The following is a 17,953-nucleotide window of genomic DNA, read 5'->3' on the forward strand; positions in this document are numbered from 1 at the left end:
CTGGTCTAAATGCTCTCCAGCAGGTATGAGGAGGTGCCGCAGTAGAAGAAAATGAAGAGAGATTCATCTTCATTTTTTAAACTTAGCCAAACTGTAAATCATGTTGGGGGGGAGACATCAGCTGCAGTATGAACTGGATGGTGTACAGAGCTCTGTCCAGCTTTCTGTAACAGAGTGAGTTTTAGTATAGGAAAAAGTCTGTTAACACAATTGCAAAAAATAAAATTAGAATTAGGATTTTTTTTAAAGCTCTTTTTTATCAAACCAAACAGATACTTTTGGTACCATGTAGGGTTTAGGTATCCATCCACCCATATACATCTTTCCATCCACCCATATACAGTGGGTACAGAAAGTATTCAGACTCCTTTACATTTTTCACTCTGTTTCATTGTAGCCATTTGCTAAAATCAAAAAAGTTCATTTTATTTCTCATTAATGTACACTCAGCACCCCATCTTGACAGAAAAAAAACTGAAATGTAGAAATTTTTGCAAATTTATTAAAAAAAGAAAAACTGAAATATCACATAGTCATAAGTATTCAGACCCTTTGCTCAGTATTGAGTAGAAGCACCCTTTTGAGCTAGTACAGCCATGAGTCTTCTTGGGAATGATGCAACAAGTTTTTCACACCTGGATTTGGGGATCCTCTGCCATTCTTCCTTGCAGATCCTCTCCAGTTCTGTCAGGTTGGATGATGAACGTTGGTGGACAGCCATTTTCAGGTCTCTCCAGAGTTGCTCAATTGGGTTTAGGTCAGGGCTCTGGCTGGGCCAGTCAAGAATGGTCACAGAGTTGTTCCGAAGCCACTCCTTTGTTATTTTAGCTGTGTGCTGAGGTTCATTGTCTTGTTGGAAGGTGAACCTTCGGCCCAGTCTGAGGTCCTGAGCACTCTGGAAGAGGTTTTCTTCCAGGATATCGCTGTACTTGGCCACATTCATCTTTCCTTCAATTGCAACCAGTCGTCCTGTCCCTGCAGCTGAAAAACACCCCCATAGCATGATGCTGCCACCACCATGTTTCACTGTTGGGATTGTATTGGGCAGGTGATGAGCAGTGCCTGGTTTTCTCCACACATACCGCTTAGAATTAAAGCCAAAAAGTTCAATCTTGGTCTCATCAGACCAGAGAATCTTCTCATAGTCTGGGAGTCCTTCTTGTGTTTTTTGGCAAACTCTATGCGGGCTTTCATATGTCTTGCACTGAGGAGAGGCTTCCGTCGGGCCACTCTGCCATAAAGCCCCGACTGGTGGAGGGCTGCAGTGATAGTTGACTTTGTGGAACTTTCTCCCATCTCCCTACTGCATCTCTGGAGCTCAGCCACAGTGATCTTTGGGTTCTTCTTTACCTCTCTCACCAAGGCTCTTCTCCCACGATTGCTCAGTTTGGCTGGACGGCCAGGTCTAGGAAGAGTTCTGGTCGTCCCAAACTTCTTCCATTTAAGGATTATGGAGGCCACTGTGCTCTTAGGAACCTTGAGTGCTGCAGAAATTCTTTTGTAACCTTGGCCCGATCTGTGCCTTGCCACAATTCTGTCTCTGAGCTCCTTGGGCAGTTCCTTCAACCTCATGATTCTCATTTGCTCTGACATGCACTGTGAGCTGTAAGGTCTTATATAGACAGGTGTGTGCCTTTCCTAATCAAGTCCAATCAGTTTAATTAAACACAGCTGGACTCCAATGAAGGAGCAGAACCATCTCAAGGAGGATCAGAAGAAATGGACAGCATGTGAGTTAAATATGAGTGTCACAGCAAAGGGTCTGAATACATATGACCATGTGATATTTCAGTTTTTCTTATAAAATAAACTTGCAAAAATTTCTACATTTCTGTTTTTTTTCTGTCAAGATGGGGTGCTGAGTGTACATTAATGAGAAATAAAATGAACTTTTTTGATTTTAGCAAATGGCTGCAATGAAACAAAGAGTGAAAAATGTAAAGGGGTCTGAATACTTTCCGTACCCACTGTATCTCCTTCCATCCATCCATCCATCCATCCATCCATCCATATATCTCCTTCCATCCATATATCTCCTTCCATCCATCCATCCATGTATCTTTCCATCCATGTATCTTTCCATCATCCATCCATATATCTTTCCTTCCATCCATCTGTCAACCTTTCTTGATCAGTGACATGTATCCGCGCCATCAGTCCGATATCAGATACGTAAATTACGTCAATATTGGACCTGATACCGATATGAGATCGGATCAGTCCCATCTCTATACCAGAAACCCATCGGAAATTACTCCTAATGGCGAAAAACTGGAAGTACATTTTTTGGGTGCATGTCTGCTTGGAGCTTCTGTAGTTTTGTGCTTTTCAAGATGCAAGATAAATAAGTGGAGAAAGAGCTCAAGAAAATGACAAGATATTATTTGGTGTCACAGAAAAACTGTAAATAATAATTTTTTTAAAAAGCTGCTTCGATGGCGGGAGCGTGTATGAATGCACATGATTGTGATTAGTTACTTCTGATGCTCACTACAGAGCAACCTCTGCCATCAGGGTGTGAATGTGTAGGTGTGACCTGCGGTGTAAAAACACTTTGAGTAGCCAGAAGACTAGAAAAGCACTTTACAAGCTCAAGTCCATTTACCATTCATCGTGCTTGGTAGCTGTGGTGGCTGACCTAACATTTTGTCCAGCACTGAATATCACTAAATGTCCCTCCAGATTTCCTTTCAAGTGTCTGATTAATCTGAAGGCAGCATATTCATAATAATTGTCAGAAACTGTTACTCGACCTCGACTTACAACCTGGATCACAGCACTATGACAGCAAAGCAGCTCTGGAGCTTCCCACCCTGAGTGTTCGATCGGAGGAAAATGACTACCGTGTGAATATAGTCAATAACCTCTTTTGCAATGGAACAGCAGCTGTGTGTGTGTGTGTGTGTGTGTGTGTGTGTGTGTGTGTGTGTGTGTGTGTGTGTGTGTGTGTGTGTGTGTGTGTGTGTGTGTGTGTGTGTGTGTGTGTGTGTGTGTGTGTGTGTGTGTGTGTGTGTGTTTAACAACCTGAGGTGGCGGTGTGTTTCATGCGGGATGAAAACATGTCTGACAACCAGGGGACCATAAAGTGACGCTATACCTCTGGTCACTGCAAGGATTATTTTGACACGGCCGGTTGCTGTTAGCCAATGGATACATTTCACACACACGTGCTCCAACCCCCTTCACCCGCATATACACACCTACATACACAAGTCTTTAGATTTCTGTATATATATCTTAAGCTGTGTGTGTGTGTGTGTGTGTGTGTGTTTGTGTGTGTGTGTTTTGTGTCCAGGTGCTAAGGGAAAGCTGTTTACAGTTCAGTTGAACATCTCCCTGATGACAGATGCATAGTTATAACCACTGATGGAGAGTGTGTGTGTGTGTGTGTGTGTGTGTGTGTGTGTGTGTGTGTGTGTGTGTGTGTGTGTGTGTGTGCAGAGGTAAGCTCATCGTGATCCTTCATACCACAATCCTGAGATGAAGCTTTGGCAGCTGAAGCCCTCATCAACATCTTGATCCACTGTGTGTGTGTGTGTGTGTGTGTGTGTGTGTGTGTGTGTGTGTGTGTGTGTGTGTGTGTGTGTGTGTGTGTGTGTGTGTGTGTGTGTGTGTGTGTGTGTGTGTGTGGGGGAAACCAGGTCTGAGGAAGGCGCTTAATCGACTTCACTGTTCAAGTTTTTTTTCTTTTAAATGAAGATTTATTTGTCCATCATGACTGCACAGTTTTGAATCATAACTTGGGCTTCTGATAATGTGCTTTTATTTTTTTTAACTTGTATTATGTGTGATGGCTGTTTAGGGGGCGGCTGTGGCTCAGTGGTAGAGTCGGTTGTCTCAAAACCAGAAGGTCGGGGGTTTGATCCCCAGCCTCCTGCAGCCACATGTTCGATATGTCCCCAAGTTGCTCCCGCTGCCAGGGAATGGCCGTGCTCCACGCAAGACTCTTGTCCACTTCTCGATGCCCACCGGCCTGACTCTCGTGCCCGCTCTGCTCGTGTTGCACAACGTGGCGGTTTCGAGGACAAAAACAGTTGAGACACCAGAGGAAAGCCGAGAGGCAGGAGGAGGGAGAGGAGGGCTTGAGGAGAAAGAATTGCAACTGTCATCACAAACAAGAACCATCTGTCTCATTTGTGTAACTTGTTTTCTTTTAATATGAGAAGTATTCTGAAGAGATCTGGGAGTTTGAGAGAGGCCTGGGAGGGCCGGGCCCTGGGCTAAAGCCAGCCTTCTCCTGGGTTCTGTGAGCGAGGGGCATTAGTATCCAGCCAACCTGCACTGTTAACCCTTCGCACTCACAACATATACATGGACAAAGAAACAGAGACAAGAAACCCTTAACCTTCGGTTTACAGAGGCACCTGAGGGGCCATTTGAACCAGGCGCTGCCTCTTTGGAAGAAGATTTTCTGGAAGAATTAAATCACACATTATCTTTTCACCTGTCATACCTTCAGGAGATTCCTTTTATTAGATAAGGACCAGTGCTTCTATAATAAATAGACAGCAAATCATTCACATGCTGTGCATTACCTTGATGTTTTATCAATCATGATGTTCTGAGATTTATTTACAGTGGATGAGACCTTAGAAATAAGTATCTGTTTGTCAAAGTAATCATTATATCCTATGTTTTACTGAATAAAGGACGGATATTTGTATATGAAGGGGAAGCCTGTCCAAAGTAAAACTGTATACACTTAGCAAAGAAGTCTTCACAACCTCCTTTATACCATTACTGCGATATAAGACACCATCATAATACGGAATTTTCTTTTTTAGAAGTGAAAAAACCTTATTCAGTATTTCATTGATTTTAAATATGGATTGTTAACTCTATAAGAAAAGGCTTCATTTATTACGAAACGCAGATTGAAGAAATAACACCAGGGCTAACTGGGCTTTAAAGGCGAAGCAGCAGGTGAAGCACTTCAGCGCTCAGAAGGTTTTTTCTTTTGCCCAAAAGATACCTTGTCTGGCTTGTATTATCACCTCCATTACAGCCAAAGTCAAGTTAATTTTATTCACATTTTGAGATAGTATGGATTGGGGGAGAATTTCGCTGTTTATGCAACATACCAAGAGTCAAGCAAAATACAAATTTTATTCATTCATGTAGGGGCCGACCTCTTTTGTTTACAGTTTCCGTAAAAGAAAAAAAAGTGTTTTAATCATCGTAATGACTCACAATGTCTCTCTAGTTTAAAAATATATGTAGCCACTAGTTCGGCCACTAGACTGAGCTGTTCTAAAAAAAATTCTGGCCTCCAGGGAAGATACACTTGCTACCGAGGGCAAAGCTAGCTAGAAGCGCTCAGTGTTTTAATATCGCTTAGCATAGAACGTTGAGATGAAGGGCCCAATCACGTAGTTACCACCCGATTTAGCTCCGCCCATTAAAACCTAGAATTGAAACTTGAGAAAACTTAATAGCGGTCAAAAATCGGAACTCAGTCAAACTTAGTTCTCAGTCTTTCACATGTTTAAAGCTATCTTCTTGCAACATATTTAGCGTGCTTGGAGACATATTGCTTTTTTTTACTTTACAGGGACTTTTAAATATTTGAATAAGTTAACTTAGCCTACCTTAAGTTGCCACTGTGACCACAACTTGTTACTTAACAATGCTAACTTCAGAGTTATAGGAACACAAGTTGTGCAAAGTTATGACCGAAACATGCACTTAAAGTTGAATAGGCTTGAAGCTAGCTTTAGCCGCCCTTAGCTGCTGACCACTAAATACTGAACAGTTTAAGCACTAAACACTAAACCTGCATTGAATAGGAAAGGGTGTGTTTTATTTTGTACAAATTGAACACTCCTGTGTCTACAGGTACATTATGGAAAAAGACAACGAAGAGTCAATGGCTAACGTTCTAATCTTCTCATGACCATGTGCCAAAGAGAAACTCATCAATGCTAGGCTAATTGAGCATCTGTCTCCTGGTCCCAAAGCAGGGCTAACTCATTGTTAAGCACATTCTCGAGGACCGACAAGAAACACATGATAATAAAGGAAACAGTTGATTTCTGTGTAACAGATATCGCTTCTGACATGTCACTCAAAATTGTGAGTCCTAGAAAGAGAAGGATTTAAAAAAATATTTTGGTTAAACGTCTGTGTTGAAGCTAACTGTGTGCACAAAATGTAAAATATGAGTAGTTTAATTCCCCAAATATTTGTATAAGCCTTCATGAATCCGTATTTGTTGAATCTTAATTTCTACACACACTCCCACATACACACAGGCTAAGTGGTAAAACCCCGCTGTCAGCTTCTTGTCTCCGCCACAACCGCAGCGGACCACAAAAGGCATTAGAGATCTCTGAGTGACTGACTGACGACTGCCTCGGCGTACATCTGGCTGTCTGACACGCACAAACACAAGCTTACACAGACAGTCCTAATCAGTGTGGTCACCACCACCCACCTCATCTGGGCCATCATAGTGGCTTAATGAAGGACAGATCCCCGCCGTCGCAGACCCAGAAGAGTTTGGGTTACACTTTTCCGCAGAGGGGGAGCAGACTGGAGCGTTAGACGGAGATCTTGCAGAAGAAAGACAGAAAGCTGGAGGGGGGAGGGGAGGGGGGTGAACTGTGATATTGATAGAGACAGAAAGAGGGGAAAGCTTGTGCCATGTGGTCTGCATTTCACTGTAATCCCTGTTCTAGCCCGGTGTTCCTGCCTCTGTTCCCTCTTCAGCATTAAACCCAATCAGGCGCGTGCTGAAACCCAAGCGGCCACTACCTGCGGTTCCCAGCGCCGCAGGACACGCGTCCATTTATCTCAGGTTGTTATACTGTATGCTGTGATATGTGGCGCATAAATTATGTTTTATAGGTGTCAGGGGTGCAGGGAAGGACCTCAGGGGTGTAATGTACCTCACACAAACAGGCTACACACACTCATGCACACACACACACACACACACACACACAGGCGAAGGAAATTCTGCACAGTGCTCTCTGTGGCCAGATACTAACGCAGCTGAAAGACACGGGAAATGGCCGATTTTATTGAAATATGTGTATGTCTGTCGGCAGGGCTGTGTGTGGGAGTGTGTCCCGGGGCTTGGTGGTGGAATAGGATCTGCAGCCCTTCACTTTCCATCTTTCTATCCCGTCATGTTCCTTCTTCCCCTCCAGGCAAAACTTGTTATTGAGGCATTCTTTCTCTTCCACAGATACACAAACACACATGACACACAGAGTTTCTTTTTGAAATAAGGGACAACAAGTCATATTTTGACACAGCATATATTCCGTATTAACATACATTCATAGGCAGTATAGTCTTCTTCAGTGTATAAGTCTTTACAGATCTACAGTATGTCTCTATAATGGTAGCACATTATTATAGGAAAGCCTGGCTTTATGGCGGAGGTGCAAGACAACAACAGACTCTCCTGACAGTGGCATTGCAAACTGTGTGTGCGAGTGTGTGTAAGGAACCGGGACAATTGGAATCTATGGTTTTAGATGTTTGTTGAAGTGGGGGCGAGGGCTCTATGTGCGCTTGGAGAGAAAGTGCTTCAGTCGTCATGCATGCTGAACATGCTTGGCAACCCTCTGGTAGACCCCTTTGTGTGTGTGGGTGTGTGTGTGTGTGTGTGTGTGTGTGTTTACATTGTGTGTGTTTGCGGGTGCATGCATGTCTTTGTGTTTACTCAGGTTTGCATTTAAGTAGCATTTGGCGGAAGGCAATATGAAGGAAAATAGTCCAAATGATCTCTCAAGAAATTCACAAAATGATGCTCTGAAATGGTAATGAATCGTCTTAAATCTGAACTTGGAGCTGTTTTTTTATGTAAGGATCTGGGGTTGTATAGTAGGTAGCAGCTGTCTGCATACAGGTGTCTTTTGAAGCCATGTTTGCTAGGTGTGTGTGTGTGTTTGGTGTGTCTGATGCCCGTCACCTGCCAGTGCTTCTGGCCTACAGAAAACAAAAAATGGGAAGGAAGCTAACCGTGGCTTTCACCTGTCCATCATCATCCTCCTTCTGACTGAAACAGAGTGAGTGTGTTTTGCGTGGAGCAGCATCAGGGCATCGCAGGGGAATAAAAATAAATGACTTGACAGCAACTGAAACCTCAGCGCAACGGAAGCAAATCACAGAAAGTCCGTCTGTGACGCGTCCCCCTTTTTGTTGTTCATCTTCTAACAGACTCTGTGTCTCCCTTTTTTGACATCCATCAGTCCAAATGAGTCCCCCAAAAGCATCAGCAGCAAGGACAGAGGGGCAAACATCCCTCCTCTTGACCCCGTCCCAACCCCCTTTAACCCCACCCATGGGTCCAGTTTGTCCCACTCATCCGCTCCTTCTTCAGGTCCATAACCCCCCATCAACCCTCCTCAGTCTCAACAAATAAGTTAAACATTACAAAAATAAGAAGCATCAATGACGAAGCAAATATGAGAGTGAGGGAGGGAGGGAGAAAGTGAAGGATGCTCTCTACTTGAGAAGAAACAAACTCCCTCGTTAGCTTTTGTAGGAAATCCCCATGCATTATCTACTAATATCCAAGATGGTGGCGTAAAATGGAAAAAAAGATGACATTCAAATCTCAGCCACTTTTGTGTGTTTCCTTTGACCAGTAGTAGAAGGGCGGGGTGGTTTCAAGGAGGAGAAGAATGACTCCACAGTCCCTCCTTGAACTCTTTCACCTTGGCATTTTGAGAGGAGTACGGGGGCGTTTCGTTTTGTTAATCATCATGCCCTCTGCGCCTCCATCTCCGATCACCGGCAAGTGTGCATCTCCACCATTTTGCGGCACTGTTTGCATTTGACGTAGCAGCACCAGTGGAACTTACAGCTGCACCTGTCCACCACCTCCACCTCTTGCGTCTGGAAGCCGCGGCCGCAGCACATCAGCTCGCAGCCGTCGATGGCCTTCGACGTCCTGTTGCACTGGCGGCCCACTGTGCCGAGCATCCCCGGCGTCCGCGGGTCGAAGTCGCAGAAGTCCGGACTGGGCTCCAGGTAGACGAGGTCTTCGTCCGTGTGGGGCTTGAACTGGGAGTTTCGAGGCACGAGCACTTTGGTGGTGCCCGCCTTGCGTTGCTCCACCTCTGTGGCGCCGTCGAACTTCTCCTTGATGACGTTCCCGACCTTGCGGAAAGGGGGCATCGATTTCCAGCAGGTCTTTACCTCACAGGAGCCGGACACGCCGTGGCATTTGCACTCCACACGCATGTGGGACAGAATAGCCTGCAGAGACGACAAAGACGTTTGGGTTAGCATGTAACTGGAACTGGAAATAATGAAACAACAATGCATAACACGTATAAAGACGAGCTAATGATAGCATCATCTATCTGTCAAACATTGTCTCTTTGTGCTTTCAGGAACAACTTCAACTACATGACTTACCAAAATGTAGACGTGGACTTGAGTCAGACTTGAGTCAGACTTGACTGAGTTTTAACATAATTTCCTTTTAAATCCTATCGAAAGGAAGGTAAGCCTCGACTAGGACTTCCTTTGAATTAAGTTAGTTTTAGCTTGGACTTCTTTCTCATGACTTGAAACTTTACCTGGGCTCAGCTTGAGTTACTCGTTCCTTTATATAAATCTGACTCGCTTGAAAATGAACGACTTTAGACTTCCCTTGGAGTCAACTTAAGTGACACAGGAATTGACCTTTGTCTCAAATTGCTTGGGTTTTGTTTCAAAAGACATGAGATGAGTCTCAGACTTGTCTTGTGTGTCTTCAGACTGGATGTGGACTCGTCCCAGTTGGCTTAGAAATGATTTATCTTGAATAATTTCAGATTGTTCTATTGGTCATCTCGAGTAACTTGAGACAGTGCCAACTCCAATTGACTTATGACTTTAGTTGGACTTGTGAAGAAATATTCTTTGATTTGGACATATTTGAGATGACTTAACACTTGTGTTGGACTTGTCCTTAATGGCTGCCTTGATGGACTCTGGCTTTTCATATAATAAGTAATTATGATGTAGTAGACCACTGCTGGTTGTGACCAAAGTGTGAGTTGGCAAGCTTTCAGCTGTATTGTTACCATTGCAGTTTTATTGATAACTAGCAGAAGTGATTCAGATAGATCTTGCACATGTCATTTCTGACAGGATAATCCCTGGGTACAGTCCGGTAGAGCTATACAATGTGTTCTTTGTAAATGTTGAAAGCTAAAGTACACACAAAAAAAAAAAATGAAGGATCAACACTCTATGTTTCCTGGCTGTTCATTGGGGGTCGAACTAAATTTCAGGGGATACTAAGTGTAATACAAGTGATGATAGAAGTACTTCAGATGGGTTTTTTTTACCACATGTTCTTAAAGAAGTGAAGTGTTCAGTTAAGTGCGGCGTTACCTTTCTTCCAGCCTCGTTGTTGTGCAGGTTCATGAGAGCCCGGCTGGAGGACTGGCCTTTACTCCTCTCCCTCACATCCACAAACGACTGAGAAAAGGCCACACCGTATGCAATGTTATCACTGCAGCCAGACCACTGGAACCCTTTAACAAGATGTGAAGACACAGACAGGAAGTGATTATCTACATGACCACTGGATTAACTTCAATGCTGATTTTCTGTATATTTGCAGAGATTGTATGAATGCTTGAACTGAACTGAAAATAGTTTTTACACACATTGACTGAAGATGCCTTAAATCTAAACTGCAAAATGCATATGTCTGGCGTTTTCTAAATTAAATAGTGATTCAAATGTTGCATGACTTACTCGTAAAATCTAGTTTCCCTTTGCGTGTGTGTGCATGTGTGTCCTGTGTGTTACAGGAGAGAGAGAGAGCGAGAGAGAGAGAGAGAGACCTACCCTCTGGACTGACTCCATGTACATTGTGGTCACAGCCACATTTTTCCAGCTCTCCGCTGCTGCAGGCCCTTGTGACCGCAAACGCCACACTGGCTGCTGAGATGGCATACACAAAGGCTGCCTCACGAGTGCCTAACACCCACACACACACACACACACACACAAACACACACGCACACACAAACACAGTCATATTGTTTCATTAGGTAACAGAAAAGAGCTTCTTAATCTTAGTGGCAAAGAACGTTGGATGTACAGATACAAATTGTTTAAAAGTTGGCGGGAAGAAGCCAAAATAAATGGACACAAGCTCAAAAATGTAGAATTATTTTGGCATAATTTTGAACAACTTTGAAGTACAGATATTTCAGGAGACTGATGAGCTTGCCGGGTGTTGCTGACAGCAATCGCTCTGGTGTGCAGTCTTACCCTGGGTGACCACTTTGCCAAAGACAGGCATGGTCTCCAGCGTGGAGCAGTTCCATCGACGGTTGCGAAACTGGAACTGACACTCGTCGATAGCCAGCTGGGCTCCTCGACGCACTGCATCCATCACCTCCACACTGCGCTTACAGATCAGAACCTGGAGCAAAGGCACAAAGAAGCTACGTCAGCCACAAACGTAGTAAACATGCAAAAAAAAAATCTATATTTTCTCATCTGATGGCTCAGATAAGATGTTTTACCAGGGTTCATTTAGGTGTCTGTAGGTCTTAATGAAGGGACAGGAGGTACTGTCCTGCAGATATAAATGCATGCTAAGAAAATTGTAACCGTAGTGTGCGTGTGTGTGTTTTGTGTTTGTTTCTCTCTCTCCCTCCCCTGTTCTGCAAGTCGGATCTCACTTCTTCAGAAGGGTGTTATCTGACGGGAGACCAGAGTTTCTCTTGGTGTTTCATTCTGTCAGTGTTTGGCCTCTCTTTGGTTATTTTTGAAAGAAGCTTGTTTTCAGTAAAATTGTGCATCCACTTTAATTTAATAAATTATTTGTTAGTTTTTTTCTAAATTCCCCGTCTTGTGTCTTCATTCGCCGATTTTACATTTTCATTGTAACTCCCCTCATCCCCTAGCCGTCCCTGGGAACGTCACAAAAATCAATAAACTTTATTTCACGAAAAGGGCTCATTGTTTTTGTATTAAGCTTATAGTTTTAAACTCTTAATGTTTCCACTCTTAAATTAATTTTTTTCCATCAGACAAAAAGTCTTTGCTGCCACATTTGACATTTTTAGAGTGAATGACGTCTTATCCAAAAAGACTAAGAGAGCAGTTTGGCAGGCAGATGTATTTGATCTGAGAAAGCTTTTTGAGGCTCCATTGTGTGTTTTGAAGAATTTGGCCATAAACCAGAGTATTAAGTGACATTTTATTTTAACATTATGATGCAAATGTAGATCCCCAAATGCATATCAAATTACCCAAAGTGCACAGAAACCATGTGCCAAATTCTGTTGCAATCAGCCTAATAGATGTTTCCAACAAGTGAAGACTTTTATGATTCTCAGGGCAAAGGTTGAAAAGACACGAGTCATTAAGATATATCCTATGGAAACCATGCATATCAGGGCTAAATATTTTAGTCAATTTTAAAAACTGAAAACAATCCTTGAGGATTTTGCTTCTGGTTTCAGAAATATCAGGTTGGTCTCATTTGCTAATGATGGTCTAGATACAGGTGCGAAAACCTTCAAACTCAGTACATGAGTGTCAATGGATATTTTCATAACTCTAATGTTTATGTGTTAAGAGAAGGCATGTACCTGTCGTTGGATGAGTCCCCGTAACCTCATACACGTCTCCTCATCCCTGATGCTTCCCACTGATGACAGCTTGGCCAGGTACCTGAAGAAAAAACACACAACAGGACCTCTTCAGTGTGTGTAAGACAAAAGATCAGTGAGGATGAAAAGGAAAAACAAGACACTTGGAAGTCACTTCCAACTTGTGCAATCAGAGGCCTAATGCTTTAAATATGGGGCAGTAGATACTATGAGCAACATCTGCTTACACTTTCAGTTTTGAACAACAAAAAATAATCATCTAAACTAATGCTTAATGTTGCAAATTAGCTAGTTTGGTTTAGTACAGAACCAAAATGACATGGTTGTGTTTAGTATGGCTTGGGTTGAAAAATGAAGCATACTTGCATAAGTACATAGTTATAAAAAATAAAATATGTGCAAGATTAACGTACGTTTTAAATTTGAAATCTTGTAAAAGTGAACCTCTTGCAAAAATTCCACATCAGCTCTTGGTTTCACATCCAGATTGAAACCCCTGACACCCGTATGAAGGTCAAGATTTTGTAAATCTCTTCCATTTCCTGCAGTCACTCAAGTGGTCTTTCACACCCATGATGCTGTGTCATAACTATAGACTGTACAAAACATGAACTTGGTCTTAGTGACATCATCCATTGGTCTCCAAGAGGCGTTTTGATGCGGCCTTTAGCCTCCTGGCAGACAGCCACATTACACCTACCTATCAATCAACACAGTAACCCCTAATTGTATACAAGCAGAAACATAACTCTTATAGTACTTTCACACTTGCAGAAAACTCCCAAAAAACTCCTGATATTTGCCGGAGGAACTGAAAGTTTTAATGCAAACAGTCACATCTTTCACTCTGACTTTACCCAGAGTTTCTCCTTCCTTACCCTGAGTATATTTTCGTCATCAAGTCCGAGTGAGCTGATGTGAGAACGCAGAAGGATATTATTCACCTCGAGCGAGTGGTAGAGGGTGATGTGACTAGTGCACGGTGCAAAGACTGTATGCACGAGGATATAAAGTGATATAAACAATTTTTTGTGCAGGGCAATAGACATGTTTATCAACTTTATGAGCATTTTATGGGGATTTCTTGGCTTTTGAAGCCAGCCTCAAGTGGACACTTGAGGAACTGCAGTTTTTGCAGTACCGTATTGGCTTAAATTTTGACACCAGAGGTTGCAGTTTGAGTGTAACACAGAAAGAAAGCGGACAACATCCATAAATATTGTTAGAGGGGTACATACAGCATCTTATTGTGACGCATTTGGCCAATGACCTGTTTTTTTTGTAAGGGTTTGACTGAAACAAGGCAGAACAGGAGAGGAAATTAAAAGTACACAATCTTGTGTCTATTGATTAAAGTGATACAAGATAAGATGTGAACCACACGGAGGCTATACATGATTTAAAATATAGCTTCAATACGTCTTTAAACAAGAGGTGTTTGTTATTGATAGAAACATTTAGATGAACCAGTCGGGGAGCTAAGTGTTGAGTCCCATGACGTTGTGGGAAAGTTTTGGATAAATGTCTGCTTCTAAGGACACTGAGAGGAGGGAAAGTGGCTTATCATACACACCACCTTCAGGCCAGACAGGTCAGCGAGATATACTGCATATACACACACACAAACACACACACACACACACATATACACACACGCACAATCTAAGATGTGAGAAAAACTGGCATCCGTCTAGATGCCCTGACCCTCACACATCCAGCTCACCTCACTGAGACAGCTGGGATAGGAGTCCCATATCTCCAGTCCCCGCTGCACCTGACAGAAATAGGTTTTCTCATAAGCTGGCGGTGAGTCTCTCACAGAGGGAGCAGTCCTGATTATGTACCGTCTACTCCACTCACTGTGTAATCATTTTAACAAATGTTGAGTCTAAAGATCTTTTTGTTTGACCAAACAGTGGAACGTTTTTCAGATGAGAGGAGAAAATTCCTAATTTCTGGTGCAGTTGAACATAATACCCGGTCATCGAGTTTTCATGCTACTTCAGATATGGTTCAATAGGACACCTTAATCTTCAGTTTCGTTTTACTTGCGCAACGACAAAAAAGATGTTCTAATCTGATCACGCATTGAAGACAGCGGAAAATCAGTTTTCTGTCAGTTTTTTATGGGGGGGGGGGGGGGGGGGGATAAATGGTCAGACCATGGATTGTGAATAAACATGGATGAAGCCACAGTGACTTTTCCCATTGGTAACTATAGCGGGCTTTTGAAGCCTATTAATGGCGGTCGCCATTTTGGAATGAAACTTTGGTCAACCAATCACAGGACAAAGAGGTGGAGTTGAGGCGGGTCTTTACAAACAAGTATACCGCACCGCTCAGTCAGGTCTGCCGCGGGCCTTATTAGAATGAACTCTTATTCTTCAGAAAATCAAAGCAGCATGAGTTATAAAAAACATTCACCCCTCGTCAGTGGGTGCCGATAAAGACAGGAGCCAATCAAACCAAATTATTTTTTTGAACCAGGATGTAAACATGTTTATTTCTGCTTTAGAAACAGGCTTTTTTGAATGGGTTTGTATGTGACTTCTGAGGCTTCTGCAGCCAGCCTCAAGTGGACACTCGAGGAACTGCAGTTTTCTGCACTTCTGCATTGTCTTCCTTTTTCAACACTGGAGGTTGACTTTATTTTAGCAACCTAATATTAAAGATGAGCTGAGATAAATGAACACAATTGTTAGCAGTTGTCACCTTAAGACTGCCACATACTTTTATACAGAGCCCAGCAGGCTCCACAGAATTTAATATGAAGCCTGCATTTGTCCAATGTAGTTAAACTGTGTTGTCATAGCGTAGCATAAAGACCGGTAGCATGTGGGGGAAACAGGGAGCTAGGTTCTGTCAAAAATGAGAATAAAACAATTAACTGTTTACATCTGAAAACCAGTTGAATAACAGCAATTGAGAGCCGGGGTACTTTTTCCCCCTGCATCCAGTCATTATGCTAAGCTAGGCTAACCAAACTCCAGCTATACTAAAATGGACTGCGTCTTTCTATCTTCGTCACAGAATGAAAGGAAACCCCTGTGTTCCCCCAAAACGTTGACTACTCCTTTAAGCTGCACACAATGACTGTGATAGTAGAGTTTCAAAGGACAAGGACAAATGTCTCGATTCATAACTTTTGAAGTACGAACAAACCAATAAATCCTGTATTTGCAGGCTTCCCCCACACACTAGACGGAGTTTGAATATCAAAATGTCCCTTAATAAAGGCAAATTCCAACCAAATTAACTTTTTAGGCTATCGTCCTGTACAAGGAGACATGCCTCTCCTTGAGGTTTCTCAAGCTTGTTTTATGAGTCTTGGGTTATGAGTTCCCAAGACCACACATACCTCTGTAAATCCCTGTTAGCCCGTCTCAATCATGCTGTGGCACACATCCAGATTGCAGAGAGTTCTGCTGTCAGGTTATTGACAAAGCCATTTCACAACACAAAGTCATGCTACCAATGTTTTGCAAAAAGGGTTTATGACATCCTACTTGTTTATCTCATTTAGTGTGAATTAGCTTTTAGCTGCATAAGTCACAGAATCCTGCAGAATTTGGGCACAAAAAATAAAGTTACTGTGGTAAAACTCGCTTAATGTGAGTGTTTTCTTCTCTTTGTCAATGTGTAAGTATAATTAGTTTATCATCCCTCCAGGGGTCAAACAGCTCCTCCTCTCTATTCCCCCTCTCATCTCCTCCTCTCAACAGTTCACATAATCTCTCTCTGTCTCTTTGATGGCCTTATTTTTCTCTTCCAGTGTCACAGTGTCAGTATTTAACACTCATCACAGCGATAACCCCACTCTCTGCCACTCCACCACATCTCAGCCACATCCGCTCATATCCACAACAGACAACTGACATCACTCTGTTTCCTCACTACCAAGGCTCCCATATTTCAGGAAAGAGTGGGCAATATTTCAAAATCAGTAGACCCCAATATTTTATTAAAAATGTCTCTTGCAGTGTTGTTCTGCAAGTTCTGTGGGTTCCAAAGTTTCATTGTAGCCCCCCTCTTGTATCTAAGGAAACGCGTGTACATGGTTGCTTATAGTCAGGAAACTGAAGAACTTATCCCTTCAGCTCTGTACATTTAGCATCTTTTAGCTTACAATGAAAAATAAGAAAATCTCTGATAAACGTAATGTTTTAAGCTAGAATCAGAGCCATAACCATCTATCTTTTTCTGTTTAATTTAGCAACTGGAGAGGGCTCTTCACAGGTCTTTGATGTTGGACCTTTGAATGTGTAGAAAACGTTCCTGAGCCCAATATGCATAAAACATATTAAACTAGAAGGCCACACTGAGAGCCCAAGGCAGATCCAGATCAGCTCCTATAGGCTCTTCTTTGACTAATGCTGCGACTTGTAATCACGTTTCATTAAAATAAGGCTATACGTTTTTTCCGTTAATTTCACTGACGAGCAGACAAAACAAGCACAGCTGGACTGCTACTAAATCATCATGAGGATAATTTCACCTAACTATAATGCAGGATTTGGTTGGTGGTTCATGGATTTTTAACCATAATAACATATGATAATAACATCAACGCTTTTCAACATCAACACATTTGTAATGAGTAAATTATTTATTATTATTTTATTTTCATACTTTCATACCACTTCGAATGCTCAGACCATTCAGGGACCATCAGATGTGAAAAAAAAAAACATGCACCCATACAAGTTAAAGACTAGCAGGTGAACATAGTGTAGAATGAAGTAGCTTAAGGGGATGATAGTTCACTCGAGACCAAGCGGCAATCTCCAGTGTTAACAAATGAAGCCAATGCTGAAGTGAAAATTCCTGAAAAAGTACGTTGAATATCTGCTTGTGGCTGGCTGCAGAAGCACCGGAGGTCACATAATCACTCATTCAAAAAAGCCAGTTTTTACCGCAGAAGTTAACATGTTTACAGACTGGTTCAAAAGCAAAATTGCTCAGATTAGTTCATGACTCAACGGCACACTTTGTATGGGGAGTGACATTTCTGATAACTCGTCTTTTTAGATTTCATGACGGATAAGCATCATTCAAATGAAGTAGCCTAACTGACATGATTGACAGGTGGATGCGACGTAAGGGTTGGTCAAGAGGCTTAAAACCCGCCTCAGCTCCAGCTCTTAGGTTGACTGAAAGTTAGGCTGAGACAGGATTTTCAGAATGACGACCACCATCGATGGGACTCCAGAGCCCCCCTGCAGTAACAGATTACTGACGTCACTCAGGCTTCAAACATTCATATTTACAGTCTATGGGTGAGACCCAAACAGAACTAAAATAGAGTAAAACAAAGAAAGGGGATCGCTGAAGACATGACTCTTAATATATGGTAATTTAAATCAGTATCT

General features: G+C 42.5%; 1 protein-coding gene across 1 annotated transcript in view; it reads right to left on the reverse strand.

Annotated features, from left to right (window-relative positions):
• Window positions 1-4,095: 4,095 nt before the first annotated feature.
• wnt4 (wingless-type MMTV integration site family, member 4) overlaps window positions 4,096-17,953 on the reverse strand; it is a 30,519-nt gene continuing 16,661 nt past the window's right edge. Inside the window, exons 2-6 of the mRNA XM_020647354.3 lie at window positions 12,564-12,645; window positions 11,233-11,386; window positions 10,804-10,935; window positions 10,342-10,484; window positions 4,096-9,213 (exon numbers count right to left, since the gene is read on the reverse strand). Of these exons, the coding sequence (XP_020503010.1) occupies window positions 8,743-9,213; window positions 10,342-10,484; window positions 10,804-10,935; window positions 11,233-11,386; window positions 12,564-12,645 (982 nt within the window). The 3' untranslated portion in view covers window positions 4,096-8,742. The remainder of the gene's footprint in view (window positions 9,214-10,341; window positions 10,485-10,803; window positions 10,936-11,232; window positions 11,387-12,563; window positions 12,646-17,953) is intronic.

Source organism: Labrus bergylta, chromosome 5, assembly GCF_963930695.1.
Source record: "Labrus bergylta chromosome 5, fLabBer1.1, whole genome shotgun sequence".
Lineage (NCBI taxonomy): Eukaryota > Metazoa > Chordata > Actinopteri > Labriformes > Labridae > Labrus > Labrus bergylta.